The sequence below is a fragment of the Acomys minous genome, assembly GCF_964271855.1.
Source record: "Acomys minous genome assembly, chromosome: 13".
Taxonomy (NCBI): domain Eukaryota; kingdom Metazoa; phylum Chordata; class Mammalia; order Rodentia; family Muridae; genus Acomys; species Acomys minous.
In genome coordinates this window covers 13,461,566-13,489,511 of record NC_140495.1, presented here as the reverse complement: position 1 = coordinate 13,489,511, position 27,946 = coordinate 13,461,566, and the positions used below count along the sequence as shown (strand labels likewise).

The window sequence follows — 27,946 nt, the reverse complement described above, 5'->3', positions numbered from 1 at the left end:
ACAGACCACTCATAATTACAAAGTTCTAAGTGCTTTGAAGGAGAGTAGGGTCTGTGAGAACAGTAGAGGGACTTACTGGAGAGCATACGGTCCTGAGACCTGATAGGGGTAAAAGAGCCAGCCTATAAAGGCAAGACAAAGAAGCAGAGAGAACAGGGTGTGCGGGCCTTGATGGAAATGAGGCTGGCACCTGGCCTGGAAGAGGACAGAATGAGGGAGGTGATGTGAGGTGAAATTGGGGAGGACCAGGGTGGGCAGCACAGAGCCCTTGCAGACAGGGGCAGACATATGGGCTTTGTTTTAAGTGTACAAGGAGACTGGCAAATGGTTAAGGTATAATCTTGGGCTTTTTGACCATTGAGAGAAGTAGCTCAGAAGAGGACAGGAAGGGCAGCAGAGGGAACAGTTCAGCTGGAGAGTTGGTGGGGCTTAGAGAAGGGGAAAGAAGGGTTGAGAAAAATTACCAAGTTCTGTGGTGGAGTCTGTGCAGATGGGAATACAGGATGAGCAGTGAGATTAGAAAGTGTGTTTGTACTGTGAGGTAGAGAGGAGAGTGAAATTCAGATGAGAGCTACAGAAGATGCATCAGATGTGGTGGTAACACTCATAATCTGTTCAGTGTGAATTAGTTCATTTACAGTAGTAAGCTGAGGAGCAGTTTCAGCAACATGGTGATTGGTGACCTCGTAAATTAGCAACAGAGAGATTTTTAAGAGTAAAAGCAGCCAGGCGTGGTGGCACATGCCTTTAATCCCAGCACTCAGGAGGCAGAGGCAGGAGTTTGAGGACAGCCTGGTCTACAGAGTAAGTCCAGGACAGCCAAGCTACACAGAGAAACCCTGTCTCAACAACAATAACAACAACAACAGTAAAATCAGCTGAGAATTCTACAGAAGTAAATTTCTGTAGTGCAAGGAGTTGGGAGTGTGGCAACATTGTCCAGATCAGGGTTCCTAGGAAGTTGAGTGCAGTGTAGGTGCAGATCCTCCCTCCCTCCCTCCTTCCCTTCCTCTCTTTCCTCCTTTCCCTCCCCCTCCCTTTTAAAATTTTACCTTATTTTACGGAGGGATCAAACCCCATGCTTTCGCAGCAAGCACTTATACCTGTTGAGACATTTCTTGGGTTCTAATCACATTTTGTCTTGATAAATAAATGTGTTAGTGAGCTTTCTGTCACTATAACAAAATACCTTAAATAACTTGTTTTATAAAGAGCCAAGTGTTTTCCCTCCCTCCCTGCTTCCTTCCCTTTCTCCTTCCTTTCCTTTTCCCCTCCATCCCTTTTTCTCTTTTCTTTTTCTTCCAACATGGTCTCCTTCAGTAGCTGTGGACAGACTGGAACTCTGGCTCCTTCCGGTTCAGCCTCTTTGAGTACTGGGGTTACACTTACCAGCCACCATGCCCCACCCCCATTTTTACAGGTCCCATTCTACAACTGAGTTGCTTTGTGGCCTGTAAAGAGGCAACACACAACAGTGGAAGCATGTGGAAGAGCACACCTGTTACCTTTATTACCAGGAAGCAAAAGAAAATAGAGAGAGGCCAGGGTCCCATAATCTCCTTCAAAAACTTGCCCCAGTGACCGGAAGACTTTCCATTAGATTCCATGTCTCAAAGGTTCCATCACTTCCCAGCATCACTGTCCTCAGGCCACAGACATGGGCCTTTGAGACACCTTCAAGATCAAATTGTAGTAAAAACAAAAACAAAAAAACCCAAACCAAGTAAACAAAAATTTGTTCTCTATTAGCTGTAAATGCAGATGGCTGAGTTTGCTGACTGATAATGCAGAGATGGTACTGTCATTAGTTTTCATTAGGATACCGCTATTGGGTTATCCTGCCGTTCATTGGATTCTGTAGGGTTCTGTGGCCTGCCCCAGTACTGTTGTTTCCTTGGGCTCTGTTGGTTTTGGTGCTTGATTTTGCAGCATGTAAATCTTACTCAGGAATGTGTGTGGTTGCATAGCTGAAATGCTGCAGGTAGTGAAATAAATGGTATTAAAACTAGGAGAGGGAAGTAAGGTCAGTTGGTAAAATACTTGTGTGAGCATGGGAACCTGAGTTCAGCCTCTAGCCCCGTGTGAAAAGCTGAGTGTGGTAGCTGTGCTTTTAATCCCACTGGGAAGGGGAGACAGAGCAGGTGCATCCCTGGGCTTTAGCCTCTTCTTGGCTCTGTTTTGAAGGCTCTAACAGGAGGAAAGGAGAACACAGTGTGTGTAAAGTGCTTATATTTGTATTTGGTACAGGATAATCTCCTAGTAAACAGCGGTGGCCTTAGCCCTGAGGCTGCTGTTAACTTTGACTTCACTACTTAGTTACTATGCTGCTGTTGCTACTTTGTATTGTTTCTTTGGGGGAGAAAATATGGACTGCAAAAGCAAAATAAAAACTGCTCATAATTCCACTACCCAGGAATAAATCCTGCCCATATTTTGAAATTTAAAAATTTTAGTACTATCGTGAACATGTTTGTACATTTAAATAATCTTTTCCTTCCTTCCCTCCTTCTTTCCTCCCCTCCCTCTCTTTTTTCATCTTATGTAGCCGAGGTTGGTCTTACAGTCAGTGTGCAGTTAGAAAGTGACCTGATCTCATTGTCTGCCACCATCTTCCTAAGTGCTAGGGCTATAGGCATGAGCCATCCTGCTCAACAATGTTTTCTAAAAATTGTGCATGCACGCACGCGCGCGCGTGTGTGTGTGTGTGTACACGTACACTTGTGTGTATCTAACTCACATCATTGTCAGGCCTGTGCAAATACTTTACCCTCTGAGCCATCTTGCCAGCCCATAAAACATCACTTTTATGATAGATTATTTTAAAATATTTTGTTATGGAATATTTCACGTAGAGAACTATATAACCCCAAGTGTCTGTCACCCACTCTCATCGTTTACTGTTTCAGCTCTACCTGAAGCAGCAGCTTCTTTTTATTTGTCTTATATTTTATTCATAAATGTTTCCAGAGGTATGATCACTTTAATATTCTGAAGTTTATGTGTTTTTCCCACATAACCTATGGCATATGACTGTGGGTTCAGTTTTTGATTTTTCTCTTTTGAGATAGGATATTGCTCTTGTGCCCTGGCTGGCTTATATCTTGCGGTATAGATCAGACTGGCCTCAAACTTGCTGTGATCTTGGCCTTTTATTTTGTTCTGTTAATTTCTTTTCTTTTCTTTTCTTTTTTTTTTTTTGTCTCTTTGTTGTTTGAGATTATGTAGCCCTGATTTACCTGGAACTTTGTAGACCAGGCTGGCTTCAAATTTACAGAGCTGTGCCTGCTTGGCGTTGTGAGTGCTGGGATTAAAGGCTTGTACCTGGCCATTCATATGTATATATGTTGTTGTTGTTTTTCAAAACAGAGTTTCTCTGTGTAGCCTTGGCTGGTCTGAACTCACTTTGTAGACCAGGCTGGTCTTGAACTCACAGTGATCCGCCTGCCTCTGCCTCCTGAGTGCTGGGATTAAAGGCGTGCGCCACCACTGCCCAGCTCCAAATTTATATTTTTTAAAAATATATTATTTATTCTTTGAGAGTTTCATACATTTATGCAATGTATTGTGACCATAGTCACCATTCAACTTTTCCAAGAATCTCCCCATATCCTCTCTTAATTTTATATCTTTTTGTTGCTGTTCTTTCTTTTTAGTAACTCACTGAGTCTGATCAGTGCTGCCGATATGTGTATTGGTTGGGGCCATCCATTGGAGCATTATGGTCAACCTACTAGGGTCCAAACCCCAAAAGCCAACTGACTCACCCTTCCTTAGCAGCCAACAGCTATTAATAGCTCCTCAGCTGGGGTGGGGGCTCGTGTGCCCTTTCCCCATCCGTGCTGGAATGTTGGTTGGCTTGGTCTTATGCAGATCTTGTTCAGTCAGCCATAGCTGTTGTAGTTTGTGAGTGCAATGGTCCTGTCATGTCCAGAAGACACTGTTTCGCCTTAGTCCCATGTGACTTCTGCCTCTTATACTCTTCCTGCTCCTACTTCTGAGATGTTCCCTGGCCCTTCGGGGTATGGGGGAGGAGGGTATGTGATATGGATGGCCCATTTATGGTTGAGCACCTTGACCAGTTGTGAGTCTCTCTACTATTCACTGTATAAAGGAACTTCTCTGATGAGGACTGAGCGCTGCACTAATCTGCGGTACAGAGATACTCATTTCAAGGTAATTTGTCACTGTTTAATATAACAATATAATACCGGTAGATTCTACCCTAGGGCAGTTCCCCTGCCATACTAGGACCATATTTATAATATCAGGCACGATTTTCTCCCTGTTAAGTGGGCCTTAAATTGAAGAAAGTAGTTGGCTACCTCATAATATTCAGGCCATTTGAATCCCCAGGCGTATCTTGCCAGGGCATTGTTATTGCAGCTCACAGGCTGCATAGCTGGTTAAGACTGTTGAGGAGGGGCTGAGGAGACGGCTCAGCAGGTAAAGGGCACTAGCTGCTCTTCTGGAGAACACAGGTTCAATTCCCAGTTCCCACATGGCAGCTCACACCAGTCTCTAACTCCAAGATCTGACACCCTCGTCTAGACATATATATAGGCAAAACATCAATGCACAAAAATTAAAAATGAATTATTTTAAAAAGACTGTTGATAACTCCTACTCCCCCAGCGACCTTCAGAGCACCTTCTGGTGCTGTGAAAGCTGGCCATTAGGGAGGAAGCTTCTAGATCAGTGCCAGCTTGGTTTCTCTATATCCTGTTACCAAAATCTGTGATGTCTTCAGCAGAAGGATTTCACATCACGTCCTGGTGAACAACCAAGAGCAATGGTACTAGCCCATGTTGTTTTTGGGGTCTCTGGACCCATCCTTCCCCTGGCCAACACAGGGAAGGATTCCATACCTAGGACTAAGCTTTTTATTTTTAATTTTTTGGCTTTTCATGACAGGGTTTTTTTCTCTGTAGCCCTGGCTGTCCTAGAACTCACTCTGTAGAACAGGCTGGCCTCAAACTCAGAAATCTTTCTCTGCTTCCTGAGTTCTGGGACCAAAGGTGTGCATCAACACTGCCCAGCGTAATTATGTATTTTTAAAATATATACTTTTTATTTTTTAATTTTTTTGTTTGTTTGCTTTTCAAGACAGGGTTTCTCTATGTAGTCTTGGCTGTCCTAGATTTGCTTTGTAGATAAGGTTGGCCTTGAACTCACAGAGATCCTCCTACCCCTCCCTAAAGGCTGGGACTAAAAGTGTGTGCCACTATGTCCAGCATAATTCTTATTTTTAATTTTATTTTATGTTCATTCTTTACTGCATGCACATCTGTGTGAGGGTATCAGAAGCCCTGGAACTGGAGTTACAGGTGTGAGCTTTCATGTAGGTGCTGGGAATTGAACCTAGGTCCTCTGGAGAAGCAGCCAGTGCTCCTAACCACTGAACCATCTCTCCAGCCTCGTAATTTTATATTTTTAATTTTAAAATGTATTTAAAAAGGAAACTTTAAACGATGTATAAAAAGAGAGTCAGAAGGCAGGCAGTGGTGGTGCACACCTTTAATTAAACCTAGCACTCAGAAGGCAGAGGCAGGCAGATCTCTGTGAGTTCAAATCCATCTTGGGCTACAGAATGAGTCCAGGCCAGCTAGGGCTCTCTTAAACAGCGAAACCCTGTCTCCATAAATAAATAAATAAATAAATAAATAAATAAATAAAATAAAAGAAAGCAAACAAACAAGCAAACCAACCAAAAGCAGCCTGTGAGCTAAGTGTAGTTCCCTTTTCTTATCATTAAGATTTTATTGGGATGAAGTCATGTTTATTTGGGTACACATTGTCTGTTTTCCTGGTCCAGGGTCAGAACTGAAGTTGAATAGTTGTAACAGAATGTGTAGGTGTCACAAAGCCTAAGTTTTTAAACTTAAAAAAATTATTTTTCTGTGTTGGCACACACCTTTAATCCTAGCACTCCAGAGGCAGGTGGATTGCTGTGAGTTCGAGACCAACCTGGTCTACATAGTATATCTAGGACAGCCAAGATAACACAGAAACCCTTGTCTCAAAAAAAAAAAAAAATCCCAGATTTATTTACCTATGTTTTTTAATGTATACAGGTGTTTTTTCTTCATATGCACCTGCATACCAAAAGAGGGCATTGGATCCCATGGGACTATAGTTATAGATTGTTGTGGACCACTGTGTGGGTGCTGTGCTGGGAACTGAACTCAGGACCTCTGGAAGAACAGCCATATCTCCAGCCCCGACAAATTACTTATTTTTGTGTTGTGGACTAGGTTCAGGGTCTTGCACAAGTTAAGGGTCATTTTAAGCATATACCCTAAGGCAACAAAGCCTAAAGTATTTTCTGACTGGCACTTTGTTGCAAAGTATGGTAGCTTTTCATTTAGGTTGAACAATTTAATATTTTACCAGACTGGCTATATCTCTTAAACTGTCTCACTGCGTAGCCCTGGCTGGTCTGGAACTTGCTATGTAGACTAGACTGGTCTTGAATTCAAAGAGATCCACCTACATTTGCCTCCCAAGTGATGGGATTAAAGGTGTGAGTCACTATGCTAAGTCAAGCAATTGTGTTTGTTTGTTTGTTTGTTTTGAGGCAGGGTTCTGTGTAGCCTTGGCTGTCCTGGACTCGCTTTGTAGACCAGGCTGGCCTCAAACTCACAGCGATCGCCTTCCTTTGCCTCCCAGTGCTGGGATTAAAGATGTGTGCCACCATGCCCCGCTAAAACAATCTTATTTTTAATGATGAAACTGTATATCATTTCAACATTTTAGTGAACTTTCTCATAGTTAAATCTATACCCACCCACCCCCTCTTTCCCCGCTCCTCTTAGCCTAAATGATTAGAAACAGTTACTTTTGAGACAGCTTTGACTGTAGCTAAATAGCCTTGGACTCAGGGGAATCCTCTTTCCTTAACGCCTGAGCACTGGGACTGCAGGCATGATGGGTACCTGAGTCATGACTTACTTTTTTTTTCTTGTGGTGCTGGGCATCAAACCAAGGGCCCTGCTGTACACACTAGGCAAGTGCTGTACTGTTGATACTGTAGGCACTGTTGGTGCTGTAGGCTTTGGAATTTTGGGACAAAGTCTCCCATATAACTCTGGCTGGCCTTGAACTCTGTGGTTACTTTGGCCTTAAACTTGAACTCTTCCTGCCTCTATCTCTCTACTTCTGGGATTACAGGCATGTACCACTTATATTTGGCTTGTCCTGCTTTATCTTTGTTTTGTTTTAATCCTTTTTTTTTTTTTTGGTTTTTCGAGACAGGGTTTCTCTGTGTAGCCTTGGCTGTCCTGGACTCACTTTGTAGACCAGGCCGGCCTTGAACTCACAGGGATCCACCTGCCTCTGCCTCCCGAGTGCTGGGATTACAGGCATGCGCCACCACGCCCGGCTATCTTTCTTTCTTTCTTTCTTTTTTTCTTTTTTCTTTTTTCTTTTGAGACAGGGTTTCTCTGTGTAGCCTTGGCTGTCTTGGACTCATTTTGTAGACCGGGCCGGCCTCGAACTCAGAGATCCACCTGCCTCTGCCTCCCTGCTGGGAATAAAGGTGTGCACCACCACGCCATGTTTTAATCTTTTAGAGAAAGGTTTTTACTATATAGCTCAGGCTAGTCTAGAATTTTGCTATGAAGCCAGAGCTGGACCTTAAACTCTCAGCCCTCTTGCCTCTGCCTTCAGAGGACATGCTTTTCTTAACTAGATGTCTTAAAGAGATGTTCCTTGAGTTTCAAGACACTGCATCCTACAGAGGCAGGCATCTCCTCTGTTTTTTTTTTTTTCAAACAGAGGCAGGCGGATCGCTGTGAGTTCGAGGCCAGCCTGGACTACAAAGCAAGTCCAGGACAGTCAAGGCTACACAGAGAAACCCTATCTCGAAAAACCAAAAAACAAAACAAAACAAAAACCAGAAGGCTGTCACAGTGTGTGTGTGTGTGTGTGTGTGTGTGTGTGTGTGTGTGTTACTTTTGGACCTCAGCAGGATCAAAGACTTTACTTTCTTCCTTTCTTCTTATGCTCTTGTCCTCTGGGAAGCTGGAAATTGACCCTGCTTGAATACATATGTGCACACAATCTCTGTCTGTCTGTCTGTCTCTGTCTCTGTCTCTGTCTCGTGTGGTTGGGGTCTGGTACAAAGGCAGGCCAGAACTCTTGAGTTTAAGGACAGCCAGGGACATGTAGACAGATCTTGTCTCAAAAAACAAAACAAAACAAAACAAAACAAAACCTAAAATGGACCAGACATAATGGTGCATGCCTTTAATCCCAGTACTTGGGAGGCAGAGGCAAGCGGATCTCTTGAGTTGGAGTCCAGCCTGGTGTACAGAGTGACTTCCAGAACAGCCAGGGCTATGCAGAAAGACCCTGTCTAAAAAAACAAAACAAAAAATACATTTAAATTTGGGTTTTTTATAACAAAAAATTGGTCAAACTGATTAGATGTTCTAGCAGTGTGGGAGAAAGGACGTGTCATTGAACTTGAAGATGGCACAATGGGAATTATCAGGGCTGTTAGGGGAGATGAAAGTGAAGAAAAGTTAATAGCTCTTGAGGAACCAATAGGATGGTGGTAAAAAGCTATTTTGTAGCTAGGCATGGTAGTGCTGGCCTTTAGTCCCAGCACTCAGGGAGGCAGATCTCTGTGAGTTCGAGGCCAGCCTGGTCTACAAAGTGAGTTCAGGACAGCCAAGGCTACACAGAGAAACCCTGTCTCAAAGTTGATTTATGTTACTCAAGCCCCAAGTAGAGAGAGAATCGTGGTGTAGAAAATGTATTTGAAGAAGTGGAAAAGAAATCAGTGTGTTTCTGTTTGCAGATAACATTGTCTATGTAGAAAATTTATTTTAAAAAAGATTGTAGAACTAAGTGATTTCAGTGCAACTGCAGTAAAAAAGATACATATATGGCTGTCAAGATGGCTCAGTGAGTCAAGATGATGCCTGATGATGAAAACCCGAGTTTGATCCCTGGAACTCACATAAAGATTGAAGGAGAGAACAGATTCCATGGAGTTGTCCTTTGACCACACATATGTTGTGGCATGCACCCAATTTTAAAAAGTTCATCATAGAAAAATAAATATACAAGTAATGGGAAGCAAAATTGTAAACATGGTTGCTTAAAAAAATGAAAGAAATATTAGGTGTAAATCTATAAAATATATACAGGAATTGTATAAATCCTGTGTACTAAAAACTACACAGTGTTAAAGAAAAAATGCAAATTGAGAAAAAACAAAGAAAAAATCCGTGGAGACTGGAAGTGGATGTGTGGCTCAGGACGGAGTGGTGAGGCAACAGGCAACCATAGCAATGGGCATATGGTCATCTCAGGAGTGGTTGGCAGGCAGGCCGGCCCGCAGAGTTCACTTCTAGGAGCGCTTTAAATGGTGGGTGATTTTTATTTTTTAATGGACTTACTAGTATTTTTTTTTTTTTTAAGGCAGGTTCTTTATAGCCCGAGCTGGCCTGGAACTTGCTGAATGGACCAGGCTAACCTTGAATTTTTAAAAATCCTCTTGCTCTTCCAAAATTCTGGGATTATAGTCATGAGCTATTGTGCCCAACTTAATATTTTATTTTTTTAAAAAATACTCAACAATTTAAAAATAATACAAATAGAAAATGAGACATTTCTGTCTGGAGAGACGCTCAGTGGCTAAGAGCACATAGTGCTCTGCAGAGGACCCCGCTTTAGTTCCCAGCACCCACAGGGTACCTCATTAGTGCCTGTAACTCCAGATCTAGCGTATCTGAAGCCTCTGGCCTCATGGGCACACACTCTCACACACCTGCATACAGACACATAGTATACATATGATTAAAAATAAGTCTTTACAAAAAAAAAAAAAAAAAAAAAAGAAGCCAGGAGGTGGTGGCACACACTTTTTATCCCAGCACTTGGAGGCAGAGGCAGGCGGATCTCTGTGAGTTCGAGGCCATCCTGGTCTACAAAGTGAGTCCGGGACAGCCAAGGCTGCACAGAGAAACCTTGTCTCAAAAAAAACCAAAAAAAAAAAAAAAAAGAAGAAGAAGAAGAGACATCTCCTGGAAGAAGACATAGTGGTGGTGAATTAAATGGATAAAAAATTGGTCAGTGTTGCTTAGGATGATGCTCTGCATATGCAATTGTAATTTGGAAAATATCTTGGCAATTTCTTTTATTTTTTGGGGAATGGAGCTTTAGACAAGATCTCAGTCTTGGTCTTGAACTTGCTGTCTAGTCAAGGCTGATCTTGAACTCCTGATCCCGCTGCCTCCACTTCCCAAGTGCTTCGGGTGGCCGGTATGGGCCACCATGTCTGATTTACTTCCTCCTTTTTGACAGTACTAGGGATTGAATTTACAGCATCATGCATGGGAGGTGTGTGGTCTACTACTAGCCCCAGTTTTGGCAAATTCTTAGAAATTTTATACTATACACCCCACCATTCTTTCTCCCCCCCCCCCTTAGTTTTTCGAGACAGAACTTACCTGTTACACAGAGCCTTGGCTGTCCTGGACTGTCTTTGTAGACCAGGCTGGCCTCGAACTCACAGAGATCCATTTATCTCTGCCTCCCAAGTGCTGGGATTAAAGGCATGTGCCGCCACACCTGGCCGTCCCAGCATTCTTACTTCTAGGCATTTATTCCAGAAAATGGTTAAAGGAAATGAGGCATTCTAGAAGAGGATAGCAAATGAAGTGCTTAATATGTTAATAGACTTGTGTATATGTGTTTCCCCAAACTTCTGTATTTAACAGTCTCACTTGGGATAGGTTCACGGTCATGGGGAGTGATGACTCTTCCTCTCCGCTCACACACCTAGTTCTTCCTTAGCGCCTTGTACCTTTTGAGCTCTTTAGTGTGGATTGACCTGGGCCTGTCCTCTCCTCAGCCTCTTGTGCAATCCTGTTCTGTGCTAGCAGTGCTTTTCCTTTGCACGAACAACTCTAACTTCGGCTTCTAATAACAGACTCTTTTGTTTTTGTTTATATATAGTCTTCCCCAAAGTTTTTGTTGTTGATTTGTTTTATTTTTTCAAAACAGGGTTTCTCTGTAACCCTAGCCTTCCTGGAACTCACTCTGTAGACCGGGCCAGTCTTATTTATCTGTCTCACGAGATGGAACTCAGAGATCCATCTGCCTCTTCCTCCTAGATGCTGGGATTAAAGTCTTATGCCATCATGCCCAGCTTTTTGTTTTGTTTAGGTTTTTATGTAACATGGTCTACTTAGGCCTACAGGGCAAGATTGTCTCTTCAAATTCAGGGAGAAGGGCTGTAGATTTTTATCTGAAGCCACCTGTAACTCTGGGGCAACATAGGAAAAACAGGTTATTGGTTGAGGTTGGGTAAATTTGCTTTGGAATAGCTTTGAGTTACAATCTCTACTGTTTGGTAGAGATGCGTAGTGTCTCCTCTTTCTAGGTTCAGGCAGGTGGACTGTGCCATGAGCTAAAATTTAAAGTTATTTTCCATATGCTCTGATAGTTAACGATTAGTGTAAGGGATATCTGTGAAAGTTGAGAGAGATTTGTATTGGTTACAGAATGGAAGTGAATGTTAGCTTTATTGCTCATTCCATGTTATTGTAAGTGTGAGAGCTGGACAGCAGAGATGGGTCCCTTTCCTGGGTAGCTGATGTGTGTACAGGAGAGGCAATGGAAGGAGATGAGGATTAGATTTCCTGGAGGGTTCAGTCTTGGAAAACATTTAAGGGAAGAGACTTGGCCAGCTAGTTAAGTAGCCTGTCTCCAGGAGCCTCTTCCTAGTGTGTGTCCCGCAGGTGTGCCTCTTTGTGTTTGCTTTGCCGTAGGGGCTGGAGGGAGGGTAGAGGGATGTTGGAGCAAGAGGTTGCTTCCTCAGGGGTCTCTGTATGTCCCCATTATTGATCAGGTCCTTTTTTGGAGACTTCATTAACCTGACTTTGAGGGTGAGCCACATGAACAGTTGTGAACACTTTCGCTCCTTGTACCAGAAGCACTCACCTGCTGCCCCATTTTACTCCTTAGTAAAGAGACCTACAGAAACCTTGGCTCCTAGACTAGAAAGTCACACGTGCACCTTAAGTCTAGTGCTGCTAGGAAGGTAGAGGGACTGGTGGCCATTCTTACTGATTTGTGAGTTGCTTAAGACATGAGTCCCTTTGCTTTTGATTTCTGGGTCTTGGCACTTGAGGAGTCATCTTTATAACCTGCTTGTCATCAGTTAGCTAAATCAAGCCAAGACACATGCCTGAGCAAGTTCCCAATAGCACAGACGAAGGAAACAGCAACATGGAACAGAAATGATATTTTTGTTTGTTTGCTTTTTTTTTTTTTTTTTTTTTGAGACAGGGTTCCTCTGTGTAGCCTTGGTTGTCCTAGACTCTCTTTGTAGACCAGGCTGTCCTCAAACTCATAGCAATCCACCTGCTTCTGCCTCCGGAGTGCTGGGATTAAAGGCATGTGTCACCACGCCTGGACCTTAAACTAAGTTAAGACAAGAAAAAGGATTTATTGGAAGGCTATGGGGTGGCTTATAGACTGGGGGATAAAAAGTTGATGAGCCAGTCTTCAGAAAGGCCTGGAGCCAAAACAGCTTGGGGATCTTGGGAGCCACAGTCTCTGTGAGGGTAAATAAGAGCCACCCTTAATAGCCAGCTTCTCCTCCGCTCTGTTCAGAAGCCAGTGTCCAGGGAGTACAGCCCAGCTGGTGTGGCCTGAGTCAAGGCAGTGGGCTTTGACTGAGTCCGTGAGTCCCATTGGGCTGCTGTTACTTGGAAAAGGAGACAGCTGACAGTAGGGTTCCTCTGCTGTTGGCTTGTAAGGATCCGCTGTGGGCCCAAGAACAGAGACCGTGGCCCAATACCTTTGAGTAAGTTTAGTTTGGTGACTGTTATTTCAAGGTCCTAAGCTTTTTAGTGTTCTATTTTGAGAACAGACCTTACTGAACAGTCCTTACTAGTAATCACTGTTTGTTCAGGAGTGTGTTTTGGGGTGTGCGTTTCTTTGCCAAGGTTTTTCTAAGGATTTTTCTCAGTATGGCCTGTGTACAGGAGGTGGAGGGGAGGCGGTGTTCAGGGCAACCATTTGGCAGAGCAGCCGAAGGTGATGTCTCTTGTGTAGGCATGCTTTCCTGTGACCCCTGGGGAGTGGTCTTTCACAAATGCCTAAAATGGAGCTGGATGTGTGTGGCTCAATGGTTGAGCATTTGTGAGGGCCTGGGTTTGATTCTTAGCATCTGCAAAAAACGAAAGCAGAAATCCTGATATGGGAAAAAGGTTGAAAGTTGATAGCTAGAGCTAGAAAGGATGCTCTTTGGCTGCTTGATTAGACTGGCGAGAGTGATTCAGTGTTTGAGAGCAACAGGGCTTTTCACGGTCCTGCTGTTGATGACCCAGTGACCTATGATGCCGGACACTCAACGGCCATTTAAAGATCCACTTGAAACAGTAGGCTCCAAGTTGTTGTCTCATGCTGGTGAAAATGAAAGAGATGGATTCTTGGGGGAGTTTGCAAAAATAGAAATAAGCTTTATTAACAATTATTACAGAAAAGTAAGACAATGAAGAAATGTGAGAAATTAAGGAAAAGTGATGGAAATTCCCAAAAGAGGGAAGGGATCTTGAAAGAAGAAGAGGCCGCAGAGCTTCATAGTTCAGAGGTTTTATAGGGCTATGGTGAAGACTAGATGAAGACGAAGGGAGCTGCTGTGAGGCTGGTTGGTTCTCTGGGCTACTGTGGGTGGAGCCAGTGGAGGGGCCATGGGATCCATGCATATCCCCAGGCCTGACCAGGGAGATAGTTAGTTATGCACTCCCTGTTCACGTGCTGCTCCTGAGGAGTAGGTGCAGCCCCGCTCTATCCATCTCCTCCTTGGTTAGTCATTGACTTTGACTGTCTACTTGCTGTTAGTTATTTAGCCTGTTACTACCCTCCAACCTTGCAGGTGTCTAAGTGCTGTTAATAATACTAAGCTGAGTTTTCACATTTAGATGGTAGCCCTGTAGTTTCACCATACCAGAGTGCTGCCTCTGTCACAGCCACTGTAGCTGCAGTCTTTCTTGGTTGACTCAAGTTTAGGTCCTTGTCTGGGGTGCTCTGAAGTGATCTTTTAGGCAGGATCCTCTTGTTAGAAGCCATCCTTACTTACCATTTAGTCTGTTATGATTAGCTGCATTAGAAGCAAGACCGTATGAAAGGATCATAGCGTCTGTCCTGTATTTCTCACTTGCTTCAGAGGGCTGGGGGTGGGGAGCTGGCTAGGAGCCCCATCCCTCCTCTTACTGTCTAGATTGGTTATCTTGTACCTAACTATAAGCTCACTTACTTAACGTCCTCAGTGTTGCAGACCTATGCTAACCCTCCTTCTTCTTTTTAATCCTAGCCTCTGTTCTCATTGCAACATAAATGAGCAAGTTGCAGTTTTTACCATGAGTGCTCTTCCCTTAGCATCTACAGAGAGCTAGCTCCTGAATCAAGAGGGCAGCCCATATTCACAATGGTACCAGGGCTGTGTGTGCGTGTGCCTGTATTGAGACTCATATCTCCAGACCCTACATATTTTGTACCCAGCCTCTAGCCACATAACTGCCCCCTCCACCCATGGCAGTCCTGATGTACAGGACTAAGTGCTTTCTTTTTTTTTTTTTTTTAATGTGCATTAGTATTTTGCTTGCATATATGTCTGTGTGAGGATCCTGATCCCCTGGAACTGAAGTTACAGACAGTGGTGAGCTGCCATGTGGGTCCTGAGAATTGAACCCGGGTCCTCTGGAAGAGCAGCCAGTGCTCTTAACTGCTGAGCCATCTCTCCAGCCCCTACCTACTTAATGTTAATCGACTTTCTCCCTTCTGGTTAGGTACCTGCAGATGATGTTCATTGTCATTGGTATCCAGCATCTTCCGGGCTGATCCATGGTCACTTTCCGGGATGGCAACAAGGTGACTTAGCTGAGGATGACCCTGACTGAAAGGCTGCGTGAGAAGATATCTCAGGCCTTCTATAACCATGGGCTGCTTTGTGCCTCCTACCCCATCCCCATCATCCTCTTCACAGGACTCTGCATCCTAGCTTGCTGGTATGTTTCTGTTTTGCCTTCTCTGGTAGAACAGTGTGGTGTGACGGTAGATTTCACTAAACCTAACTGGTGGGGCTCTTGGATGCTGTAGATTTTATATAGTGGGGACTTAACAAGGATACTCATTGGCGCTGCATAGTAGAGAGTTCTGGGATTTGTTTGTAAAAGCCAATAAAGGAATCTTTTTTCTTTTATTCTTCTTTGAGACAAGGTTTCTCTGTGTAGCCTTGGCTGTCCTGGACTCGCTTTGTAGACCAGGCTGGCCTCGAACTCACAGTGATCCACCTGCCTCTGCCTCCTGAGTGCTAGGATTAAAGGCGTGCGCCAGCATGCCTAGCTAGGACTGGACCTTTTGTTCAGATCTATTGTAAATGATCTCAGACCTCCCCAAGTATACAGTAAGAAAAATGAGTATCGTTCATTGAGAGCTTTCTCCCCAGTGCCATGTCTGGAATATAATTTTCTCATTTGTTCTCATAATACTTAGGAAATGGTCCAGTTATCTCTTCTTTCCTCAAAGGGGTAGGAGTTTAGTGACTTACCTGGTCCTTACCACTGCTAAAGATGGAAACTAGGGGGCTGGAGATATGGCTGAGCCGTTAAAGGTTAGGCTCACAACCAAAAATATAAGATGGAAACTAGGCCTCGAGATCTCTGATGCCTTGTTCCTGTGGCCTCTGTTACCGGCCTCTTTATATTCTGGCTCAGTATATATTGGTGTTTAAAATCTACCAGCCTGTGTTGCATATGATAAAATGCTTACAGTGAGACATACTACATGATGAGTTAGGAGTGCTGTGAGAACCTGCTATTTTAAAAACACAAGCAAACAAAATTCTCTGTTAACTGATCTGTCTCTTTAGAGTTTTACTTGTCTAGGCCTGGTCTGTAGGCTAAGGCAGGTTCTCAGACATGCAGGAGTGTCAGAACCACATGGAAGGTTACACACACACACACACACACACTCACACACTCACACACACTCACACACACACACACACACACACACACACACACACACACACACTCTACACCCAGTAGCTTCTTAAGCAGCTTCTCCTTTTATATTGCAAGCTACCTGGGTATATAAAAATTATTCACCTCATTTTTATTCGGTTTGTGTGCTTGTATAGAAATCAAAATAAAATTTCTGTATACCATGTGGATCTGATCCATGGAACTCAAGGCCCCCTTTTCAGTAAGTGTCTTGACCCACTGAGCCATCTCAGCAGCCTTGGCTGAATGTCTTCTGGCATATTACTTGACATGTTTGGCATGAATCACACACAGGCTGGTGCCTTCAGAAGGCTAACCAGTTAGGCCTTCTGTAAAGTGCCAGTGTCTGTATTCTGGAAACAGATCTGTTTTGAAGCCCTGGGCAATTTCTCACACCTGACACCAGATAAGAAGAGGAGCTTGAGTCAGGAGTTCAGTGGACTGCTGGTAGCATCTAGTCTACAGGGTGGCCCTCTGTCAGCCTGTAGTAGTGTGGTCTCGTCACCCTTACAGTACAGGGTGCACTCTAGGGAGGGGATTTAGAAGTCATTGTTCCCTGCGTGCTTTGCCGTGGAGGGATTTGGAGACGGTCTGCTCTGTCTGAGCTGTGGCATGGAGACAGATGTCCATACTTCTCCTCTGACAGGAGCTCACTGGGACCTGGACCTAGGCATACAAACCTCAGTGTCATTTTCTTTCTTTCTTTCTTTCTTCTTCTTCTTCTTTTTTTTTTTTTAAAGATTTGTTTACTTAATGTATATAGTGCTCTGCCTACATATACACCTGCACACCAGAAGAGGGCATCAGATCGCATTATAGATGGTTGTGAGCCACCATGTGGTTGCTGGGAACTGAACTCAGGACCTCTGGAAGGGCGTTCTGTGCTCTTCACCTCCGAACCATCTCTCTAGCCCCTCAGTGTCATTTTCTATTCTGGAAAGTTTTTCTTTTCTCTCTGTCAGAGCCTTGAGTTTCCTAGAGGAGACAAAGCATGGATAGCAGCCAGCGTTTAGTAACTGTGTTAGATATTCAGGTTCCATTTAACTGTTGCTTTTTTCCTTGGATGAGGTGTGTTAAGCTTAGGCCCAAAGGGCGTCTGCACCTAATATCCCTACTCAGATCCAGTAGCTACCTGAGCTATGGCAGTATAGCTGTGTTTACCCCAGGTCATCACCAAGTCCCCCCTCCGGCCCCCTCAAACAACAACAACAACAACAACAACAACAAAAACCGAGCAGAGCAGGACTAGAAGGGGTGGTAACTAATGACAGTTTAGGAGTGTGCCTTTCTCCATCAGACTAAACAGTCAGGGACTGAGAGGCTGTGTAGTGGGACATGGTGGCTCAGGCCTTTGATTCTAGCACTTAGGAGGCAGAGGCAGGCAGATACCTGGGAGTTTGAAGCCAGCCTGGTCTAGAAAGTGAGTTCCAGGACATCCAAGGTTACACAGAGAAACCCTGTCTGGAAAATACAAAACCAAAAAGAAGGAGGCTGTATGTATGGGGGTCAGGCTCCTCTCAGGCAGCACCAGGGGTCTGATTTTCTTCTCTAAGCTGCTGCCGAGGCTCTCGGTGACTACAGCGATGGAGGGCTGAGGACACACCTTCGGGTAGCCTGAGAGCTGAGCCTTGTAAGTGGGCTTTGGTAAGTTTTCTCCTGCCTGGCTCATAAGTGTAGTAACTGTTACTCCCTCCCCTGGGAAAATCTGATGAAACTTGTAGCAAATAGGCATTGTAGAAAAAGTTGTGTTTGTATTTCCTAGAGGTTAGCCTCCTGGGACTCAACGGGGTGGCCCAGCAAGGGCGAGGCCTTTGCCTTAGGCCTTCGCTGTAAGTGTGCATGCGTGCATGTGTGTTGTACTATGAAGTCAGGGGAAGGGTACAGGAAGGTAGAATTCAGCTCAGGAAAGAAGTTGGTATCATGATGAAGTCATACTAACCCTCTTGAGGATGGCAGTCCTGCAGGAATTTGAGAACAGACTTGGTCCCTTTCCCTCTTGCTTTTCTTTTTAGGAGAGTGACTGGCACCTTCAGCTGCGGCTGTGCATCCCAGCAGTGGTCTGTGTTTCTCAACCTCTTTCTCTCTACACCCCAGTTTGTTCAGTGATTACCCTTGGGGTCACACAGTGGGCTGTGTGGCAGCTTGTCTCTTTGTCTGCTTAGACACATTTATATGTTCTTTTCATAAATAAGAAAAAAAATTGAGCTGGAGAGATGGCTCAGCCATTGAAGGCTGGCCTCACAACCAAAAATATAAGAAAAAAATCAGAGTAACTTAAGCCAGTCTGTGCATATAGTTAGGTGAGCCAGATAGGCTGAGATGGAAGTTTCAAAACACTTGTAGGGCTGGAGAGATGGCTTAGCAGTTAAAAGCACTGACTGCTCTTCCAGAGGTCCTGAGTTCAATTCCCAGCAACCACATGGTGACTCACAACCATCTATAATGTGATCTGATGCATACTGTATACATAATAAATAAATCTTTAAAAAACAAAAACAAATAAAGCAAAGGGTATGTGACCTTAAAAGAAAAAGAAAAAGAAAAAGAAAAAAGAAAAGAAAAAAAATACCTCTAACCTCCGCTCTAAAGTTTGGACTCTGGAGAGGCCCAGTGCACCTGTTCCATGACACTGCCTGGTTGGCCATTTAAAGCAGAGCCTCCTCTTCTGGTCTTACATACAAACCCTGTAAAAACTCCCCCCAAAACATAGGAAATCAAAGCCTGCTTTATCACCCACGATTCACTCAAGTAGAAGGAAAACACTTCCATCTTTTACTACCCAACTCTTCTAGTCTAGTGAGAGAGCAGGGTTTGGGGGTACACTTAGGAACCCTGAGTTCAAGGCTAGCCTACTTTACATAGCAAAGCTCAGGCCAGCCTGGGCCATGCAGTGAGACCTTGTCTCATAAACAAAAGCAAAGGGCTATAGAGATGGCTCAGCACTTAAGAGCACTTGCTGAGGACCCAGGTTTGATGCCCATTACTCACATGGCCACTCACAGCCACCTGTAACTCCAGTTCCAGCGACTCTGGCTTCTGTGGGCACCGCATACTCAAGCACTGCATGGACATATATGCAGACAAAATGCCTATACATATAAAAGAAAGTTTAATTAAAAAAAAAAAAACTGGAGAAATGGCCAGGCAGTGGTGGTGCACACCTTTAATCCCAGCACTCAGGAAGCAGAGGCAGGCAGATCTGTGAGTTCAATGCCATCCTGGTCTACGGAGTGAGTTCCAGGTCAGCCAGGGCCACACACAGAAACCCAGTCTCAAAAAATCAGAAAAAAAAAATTTAGAACACACCAAAATACTGTATACTGCAAGCAAGTCTTTTTTGAATCTCAGCCCTTCCCTGGGGCAGTACTGACCGCAGTCACCTTATACTGATAAGCAAATGCCTCACGCTGAAAGGAAGTAGTATTTGGAAAACCTGTTTCTGGGGACCTGTATGACAGAGCATGTGCTTAACATGTATGAGACAACGAAGGGTAAGATTCAGGCTGGAGAGACAGACACTGAGGCATCCTGACTGCCTGGTGCCTAAGGGTCCTGACACTAGGAGAAACTAATGGAAGGACAGACTGACCGTGTTAAGGTGCTTCTGCAACAATGACCCCTGGGACTAAAGTGACCATTAGATTGGTGACTGAGTGGCCTAGTCCCAAGGACTGTGGTGGTAGGAGATAGGGAAGAGTGTAGAAATCAAATGAACAGAAAGTAGTCAGGGAGTGTATAGCATGCAGTAACCTGGCCTTAATTCCCAGCTCAGAATTACAACACATAAACCCTTGGGTGTGGCTTAGGGGTCTTCCCTACTTTCTGAGAAAGTCTCCTGCCCCTTTGTCTTCTGAAGCCCGCTGCTCCCTGCTGGAATGTAAATTTCGAGAGCAGAGATCTTGCCTGTCTTGTGCACCTCTGGGCCTTGCATCATGTCTGGCCCTGAGTTGATGTTCAAATATTTGTTGAAAGAGTGACTACCAGGCCGGTTGCCTATTGGTGACACAACTGCCGAGACTGAGCAGTTAGGAAGCCATGTCCAGAAAGGAGGCAGAAGCAAGCTAGGCACAGAGTTCTCTGCCAAGGAAACTTCGCTCTAGCCAGTTGCGTCCCCCTCGGATAGACGTGTCTCGGGTTGTAGGATAACAGCTAGAGGGGAAAGCAGGTCTTTATTTTTTAAAAATGCTTTCTTCTTCTTTAGTCCCTTTAAAATAAGGTTGTGCTATGTATCCTAAACTGGCTTGGAACTTACCATGTGGCCTAGGCTGGCCTCAGACTTACCGTCTTGTTTCCTACTGCCTGTCAAGTACTGGGCTTACCAGCATGTGCCATCATCCTCAGCCCCAAATATGCTTCCATGTTGTGTTGGTCTGTAGTTCCATTTAAACAGTGGATCGTTTTGAAGCTCACTGCCTGGATTGGGATTGGTTGGTTTAGCTAGATGATCTCCAGCCAGGTACTTGACCATTCTTGTCTTCTCTATAAATGGAGGGAAGGACGAAGGCACCTGCCTTCTACAGAGAAGTATTTACATAGCTAATACACGTAAAATACAGCTTAGAATGGTTCCTGGCACAGGGGCTGCAGAGATGGGCCAGCAGCTAGGAGAACTTGCTGTTCTTCCAGAGGACCCATGGTTGGTTCCCACGCCCACATGGCAGCTCACAACCATCTGTCACTCCAGTTCCAGCGGATCCAGCGCCCTCATCTAGGTTGTGCAGGCACTGTGAGCATGTGGTGCAGAGACATACATGCTGGCAAGACATGCATGTACATAAAATAAAAATAAATCAATCTTTTGAAGAAATGGTTTCTAGCACGTATTAGCCTCATGTAGGAGGTTCCATCATTATTATTTACTTTCTCTTCTGTCTCTATGGCCTAAAATTAAAAGTAGATGGAAAAATACGTATGTGTAAACCAAAACTCAAGAACCGCAGACAACATCAACACTGTATAAAACACTCAAAACCAGCCAGCCAGCCAGGCATGGTTGTACACATCTATAAACTTCGGCAGTGGAAGGCTGAAGGATGTGAGTTCAAGGCCAGCTTGGACTTCATAAGAAGATTGAGTCACTCAGGAGGCAGAGGCAGAAGGATCTCTGTGAGTTCGAGGCCGGCCTGGTCTACAAAACTAGTCCAGGACAGTCAAGGCTACACAGAGAGACCCTGTCTGGAAAAACAAAAACAAAAACAAAAAAAGATTGAGTCTTGAAGGAAATTATCAATGAGTGTAATAACCTTATTTTTTTAAGCTGTGGTAAGCAAGATTATCTCTAGATTTTTTTTTTACTTACAAAATTCATATCTATCTATCTATCTATCTATATATCTGCATTGAGTGTATGCCACATGTTTGGGTGCCAGAGTAAGCCTCAGACAGTCCTCTGGAGTTGAAGTTACAGATGAATGTGAACCACCCAAAATGAGTGCTGGGGACTATACTAAATTCCACTGGAAAAGCAGAAAACACTGTTGAGCCATCTCTCTAGCCTCCATAGCTTTATTCACAATAGCTTCAACTAGAAACAGCCAAGTGTCCCTTGACAGGGAAGTAGACAAATGTACGATAGTATATTCATTCAGTGGAATACTACATATAACATGTGATGTCAGGGGTTTTTTGTTTTTGTAGTGCTAGGGGTTGAATATGCCTTAGACATGCTAGGCAAGCACTCTACCACTGACATCTCCATCCGTAATATGTGTGCATAAAAATGAGTGGCTCACCACCAGGCAGTGGTGGCACACACCTTTAATCCCAGCACTCGGTAGGAAGAGACAGGCGGATCTCTGTGAATTCGAGGCCAGCCTGGTCTACAGAACACGTTCCAGAGTTGACAGCCAAAAGCTATATGCAGAGACAGGGTCTCTCTGTGTAGCCTTGGCTGTTCTGGACTTGCTTTGTAGACCAGGCTGGCCTCGAACTCACAGCAATCCACTTGCCTCTGCCTCCCGAGTGTTGGGATTAAAGGCATGCGCCACCATGCCCGGCAATATACATGAATATAATAGATATTTATAAATTGAGCCACTTACAACAGAGTACGTAAATAGGGTAGATCATTTAATTTATATTTTGTTCAAAAATAGGCAAAACTGGCCTGACAAGATGGTTCGGTGTGGGTAGAGACACCTTGAGCTCAATCCTTGGACTCTACATAGTGGAAGGAGTGAAAGCCAACCCTGCAGGCTGTCCTCTGACCTCCACACACGCTCTGGAATGTGGGCCTCCCTATACTAAACACACAGGTACATAGACGTCAAAACAGAAAAGTCAAAACTGTGGCTGGTGTGTAGCTGGAAGGTAGAAGAAATACATAGAAGCATGAGGCTCAGCACCAAAAACAAGTGAGAAAAGCAGAAAGATCTGTAGTGGGAGAGACTGTAGTACTTCCTGTCGGGTGTGGAGGGCACGGGGTGTGTGTTGACAGTCCTCAGGGCTGTCTTCTGAGGTTCTGTAGATGAGAACGCTGTATATCTCATGTGTATGCGTTATACTGTATGCAAGTTGCTGCCTTTTTTTGTTTGTTTGTTTGCTTGTTGTCAGGGTCCCATCTCAGCATTTCAGCATTAGCAGGCCTTGAATTTGCCACCCTCCCGCCTCAGCCTCTTACATAAGTTATTTCTGATTATTACAAATATTTTAAGTGAAACTTGAAACAAAATATACATCCATTTTATAACTTGCTGATGTGAGGCCAGTTTTTCCTTTTCATGTGAGGGATCCATTAACTTCTGTTCAACATGGTCCTGTCCTTCCCAGTTGTCATGATCTCTCCCTTTAAATAGAGCAGCCACTGCACTATCTGGATCAGAATTCCCCTGGATTTGTATCCTCTCCCCTAGTTCTATTTTTTTTTTTTTTAAACCTACGTCTGATTGATAAGGTTCTACTTTGTTTTTAGCATCTTATATCAAGTCTCATAAAACATTCAGCCAGCCTGTTATACTAGCCGGGCTTTCTTTGTAGGGCTTTGTGACTAAAATAAGTTTGAAAAATTCTGATTTAGATGACTTGTGAATGTCAGCTCTGAAGTTTTATGGTGAGTAAATGACGTTTTCCTACAGTTCCAGCAAAGAGGATGCCGTTGCAGCCGCAGCCGCCTCACAGCGGACTCTCCTTCTCATTCCTCTTCTTTCCCTTCTCCCCAGCTACCCGCTGCTGAAGCTCCCTTTGCCTGGGACAGGACCCGTGGAGTTCTCCACTCCTGTGCGGGATTACTCGCCCCCACCTGCGGACTCTGACCACAAACAAGGAGAGCCCAGTGAGCAGCCAGAGTGGGTAGGTGCTCAGCTTGTCACTGAGGAGAGCCCAGACAGAGAGCTGATTGGTGGAGGCGGGGCCCTGCAAGTGACAGCAACAGTGGTCAGCTTCAGCCTAGTGCACATCCATGTACAAAGGCACCAGAAGGGTTTAGTTATATATTTAATGAGTAACCTTTATTGAAAGGAAACACTTAATGACGCAAAAGTGGGAATGCCCTAGAAATGCGAGGATTTTCAGTTGCCCTAGCAGTGCCCAGCTGAACCTGGCTTCCTCCCTGGCTGACTCCCACACCAGGCTGTCTCCTCTTTGATCCTGGGTGGTCCTGAGAACAGCTGAGCATTGCTAGAGTGAGGCTCATTGTCTCAGATTAGTCAGGCAGGGTTTTGATTTTGTTGTGTTTTCCTTTTCTTTTTTCTTTTTCCTTTTTTCTTTTTGAGACAAGGTTTCTCTGTGTAGCCTATGCCGCCATGCCTGGCTCTTGTTATGTTATCTTATACTCCAATAAGGTGCTTTTTCGTTGTTGTTTTCGAGACCGGGTTTCTCAATCAAACAAACAAAAGTAACAGGTGAACAGCCAAAGTTCCTGATCACAGGCACTTATGTGTCACCGTGTGATGAGGTCCTAGGGCTGTTACTGTCAGCTCCTAACAAACAGGGACCCTTTGGACCACAGGAAAGGCCTTTACTGTGATTTCCACAGTGGAGTTTGTGGGGTCTTGTACGAACTGACCCTTCTCCGTGTCCCTCTGATGTCCTAGTCAACTCCTGCAGGCTAGCGTGTGTTTCTGTGGCACACCGCCCTGCACACCCTCCTGTCTCGGGTGGTGAACCCATAGCTTCTGTTTGTTGTCCACTTACTGCGTCACCCTTGAAGGAAGAATCACTGGTACCTCTTCTCTGACTGCTTAGTGAAGACATGCCTGAGAGCTAGACACAAGTCCAGGGTCCCCTGTGCCACACATAAGCCCCCCTGAAATCCTGGCTACCCAGGGTCTAGATTCCCATGCAGCCTCCCACCCTGTGTAAAGCCTCATGAGACATAAGCAGCTCGACAGGCCGCCTGACTCAGGGCTCCACATCCAATGCTACAGATGACTAAAGGGGAGCTGGGGATGGACAGGGAAGAGGAATGTGCTGGACAGCTGCCACTTTTCAGGTACACACAGCAAATCCAGCTACAGCGACAGACCCTCTAACCTGCCCCAAGAGGACGGAGCCTTGTTTTAAGCAAGGCCACTAAGAAAAATGACTTTTTGTTTGTTTTTGTTTTTGTTTTTTGAGACAGGCTTTCTTTGTGTAGCCCTGGCTGTCCTGGAACTGGCTCTGTAGGCCAAACTGGCCTCAAACCCACAGCCTCCTGAGTGCTGGGATTAAAGGCATGTGCCACCACTGCCCAGCCCAATCAAAAGCACATGTTTTTTTATTTGTTTGTTTGTTTGTTTTTTTAAACAAGAAACAAGGTTGGGACCCAAAGTAACTAAGTGCCTCCGTTACTTAGTTCATGAGGGTAATACTGGGTTAGAATTCTTTGCTTTCCCAGGCCTACTGACTGGATGTACTAGTGACTGGACTGTTGCCAGCTGACCAGCACTGGACTGAGCACTGATGCATATGAGAAAAAAAATAGTCCCTCCAGTTGCAGGGCCCAGACTTGGGATTCCAATCATTGTGACCTCTGTACTCTGTATTCAAAGCTCAGAAGCTTGACTAGCTCATGTCTGGATATCGTACTCAGTCACGTAAGAACAGTGCCTGCTTTTCACGTGTGGTGCTTTGCCCCGGTAGGTTGGTGATGGGCTTGCTGAGTTTCTTGAGAAAAAGCAAAGCTTGGCACAGAGCTTCTCTTTTCCACCTCTGACAGAACAGCGCCTTCTTTCTACCTCCTTTTTGGTTAATGCCAACTAACTAGTTAGGAGTTCGGCTCTCCTGTTGCTGAACTAGGACACCCTGGTAAGATGCGCATCATAGCTACATACTGTGTTGATGAGACCTATGCACCCATGTTTACCAGGGCTCTGCCTGTGATCACCAGCGGATGCAGGGCTGAGCCTGGCAGAGCTTATTCTGGGCTAGAGAGATAGCTCAGTGGTCAAAGAGTTCCTAGCAGGTTTGGTTCCTAGAAATACATCAGGTGGCTCACAACCACCTGTAACTCTAGTCCCAGACAATCTGATGCTCTCTGGCCTCTGAGGGAACCCTCACACATGTGCTGCGCATAAACTCATACAGGCATACACATATATAAAATTTTATTTTATTTTTAGTTTTTTTGAGACAAGACAGTTTTTTTCCGAGTAGCTTTGTATGTCCTTGTCTGGACTTGCTCTGTAGACCAGGCTGGCCTCAAACTCAGAGATCCCCCTGCTTCTGACTCCCAGAGTGCCACCACACCCAGCTATGATTTTTTTTAATAAAAAAAAGAATGAAATAATTTTGAGCTTCATGTCCAAAATTGGCCATTGGTTCACAATGGGTTTTTCTTGATGCAGATATTTTTACCATCATTAACTGCTTAATATAGTTCTACTATATATTGAACTGACTAGCAGAGTTCGGTGGGCCTGTTTATACAAGATAGATGTATCTGTGGGCTTCCCTTGGTACCTTTCTTTGGCCTTGGGTGCAGACAGTGAGAAGGTGTGCAGAGCAGCTGTTGAGAGGCCCTGTGGGATGGGGGAGGCTTGGGGCTGTGGCCCAATGACACGTACTTGGTGATGAGTTACCAGACTCATGGCCTCTGTATGATAACGTGTGAGCCCACAATAGAGTGAGAGCCACTCAGTTATAAGGAACAGAGAACCCAGCTCTAAGCACAGTAAGTGAGACAGAAGGACCTCACTTAACTCCTGGGCAGAGGCAGAGATAAATGCCCTCTGCACTCCATGGCCAGTTCCTCAGGAATCCATCTCTCAGATCTGGTCTCTTTATCTTCCTACCGGCCTGTGTTTGTGCAACAGCAAATCCAGTGGGTGACAGGAGTTCATTCCCAAAACAGTCCCCAGGGCAGCCGCACTGTGCTGATGTCACCACCAGGGTAGCCGTACTGTGTTGATGATGTCACCGCTAGCCACGAAGGGCAGACTGTGGCTTCTGGAGACAGTTGAAGGCCTGGGGTTAGCGGCCACCACCCACCCGCACCAGAGACCTGCTGCGTCTGCCTTCCTTCTTCTGCTCTGCTGTTGCTTCTGGAGTACACCAGGGTGCTATGGGGACAGCTAGAGGCGCTCGTCCTTGAGGAGATAAGACAAAGGCTTTACAGTGTGAGAAGCGTGTCAGAACAACATGGTCGGGGTGGGGAGCTGAAGGATGGCTCAGCGGTCAAGGATGCTTACTGTTCTTGAAGATGACCTGAGTTCTGTTTCAGCAACTGTGTGTAACTCCAGTTCCAGGAGATTGAACACCCTCTGGCGTCTGCAGCAACCTTCACACACCTGGGACACACAGTCTCATGCAGATACATACATACACACACAAAGAAAGAAAAACAGCTGGACAGTGGTGGCGCACACCTTTAATCCCAGCACTCAGGAGCCAGAGGCCGGCGGATTTCTGTGAATTCGAGGCCAGCCTGGTCTACAGAGTTTCAGGACAGCCGAGGCTACACAGAGAAACCTTGTTTTTGTTTTGTTTTTTAAAGTGCTGGATCTACAGATGTGCACTACCACGTGCAGCTTTTGTTGTTGTTGTCTTTTAGAACAAGATTTAGTGTTGTCTAAACTGCTTCAGCCTGCTGTGTAGCTGAGGCTAGTCTTGAACTCCTGGTTCTTCTGCGTCTACCTCTTGAGTACTGGGGAAAGGCACGTTCTGCGGTATTTCTCTGCTTCTTACGTGTGGATAGACTTCCTTCCGCAGAGCACAGGCAGGAGGGGTATGTGCAGTGGGGAACTTGACAGGAAGTGCTCAGGAGGGTGATGGAGGTTGGAGAGGATGGTGGTAACCTCTGAGGTCTTCCTCCCAAGTGTAGAGCCCCGACGAGCACCCCTCAACACTTCAAGACCGCCAAAAACAAGAAAAGTTTGAGAAACTGTCACAAGCTATGAGAAGCCCTTTTTATTGCTTTGGGTCTTAGATGAGGCATAACATCTTGGTGGCAGCAGAGTGTGCTGGAGGAGCCTATTCACCGCATTGTGGCAGGAAGCAGAGGAAGAGAGGTGTGAGCGTGTGTGTGTGTGTGTGTGTGTGTGTGTGTGTGTGTGTGTGTGTGTGTGTGTACGTGCACGGGGTGAGGGTGGGGCATTGTATCTGCAGAGGAAGAGGCAGAAAGGCAGGAGCAAGTGTGTGGTAGCCTGCTTGTCTAGCTTCCTGCTGTTTGGTTTGGTTTGGTTTTTTGAGACAGGGTTTCTCTGTGTAGCCTTGGCTGTCCTAGACTCACTTTGTAGACCAGGATGGCCTCGAACTCCCAGTGATCCACCTGCCTCTGCCTCCTGAGTGCTGGGATTAAAGGTGTGTGCCAGGCTCTAGCTTCCTGCTTTGTGAGCTTCCCAGCATGGGTGTCAGGAACGGAACCGTCTTCTGAAAGAGCAGCAAGTGCACACAGCCATTAAGCCAACTCTGTAGCCTCACCACAGAGTCCACTCTGTAGTAGACTTAGTGTGACCTGTGGCCTTGTAGGGTTGGCAAGGGGCAGTTCCTTCTGGGCAGAGGGCTGTGGT

The 27,946-nt window shown here is 45.1% G+C and overlaps 1 protein-coding gene across 2 annotated transcripts in view; it reads left to right on the top strand.

Annotated features, from left to right (window-relative positions):
• Positions 1-27,946, top strand: part of SCAP (SREBF chaperone) — a 59,913-nt gene that overhangs the window by 14,315 nt on the left and 17,652 nt on the right. Inside the window, exons 2-3 of one of the 2 annotated variants that reach the window (XM_084752593.1) lie at positions 14,808-15,026; positions 23,180-23,309. In XM_084752593.1, coding sequence (XP_084608719.1) covers positions 14,905-15,026; positions 23,180-23,309 — 252 coding nt within the window. In that variant the 5' untranslated portion in view covers positions 14,808-14,904. The remainder of the gene's footprint in view (positions 1-14,807; positions 15,027-23,179; positions 23,310-27,946) is intronic. The other variant, XM_084752594.1, reaches the window with a different exon arrangement.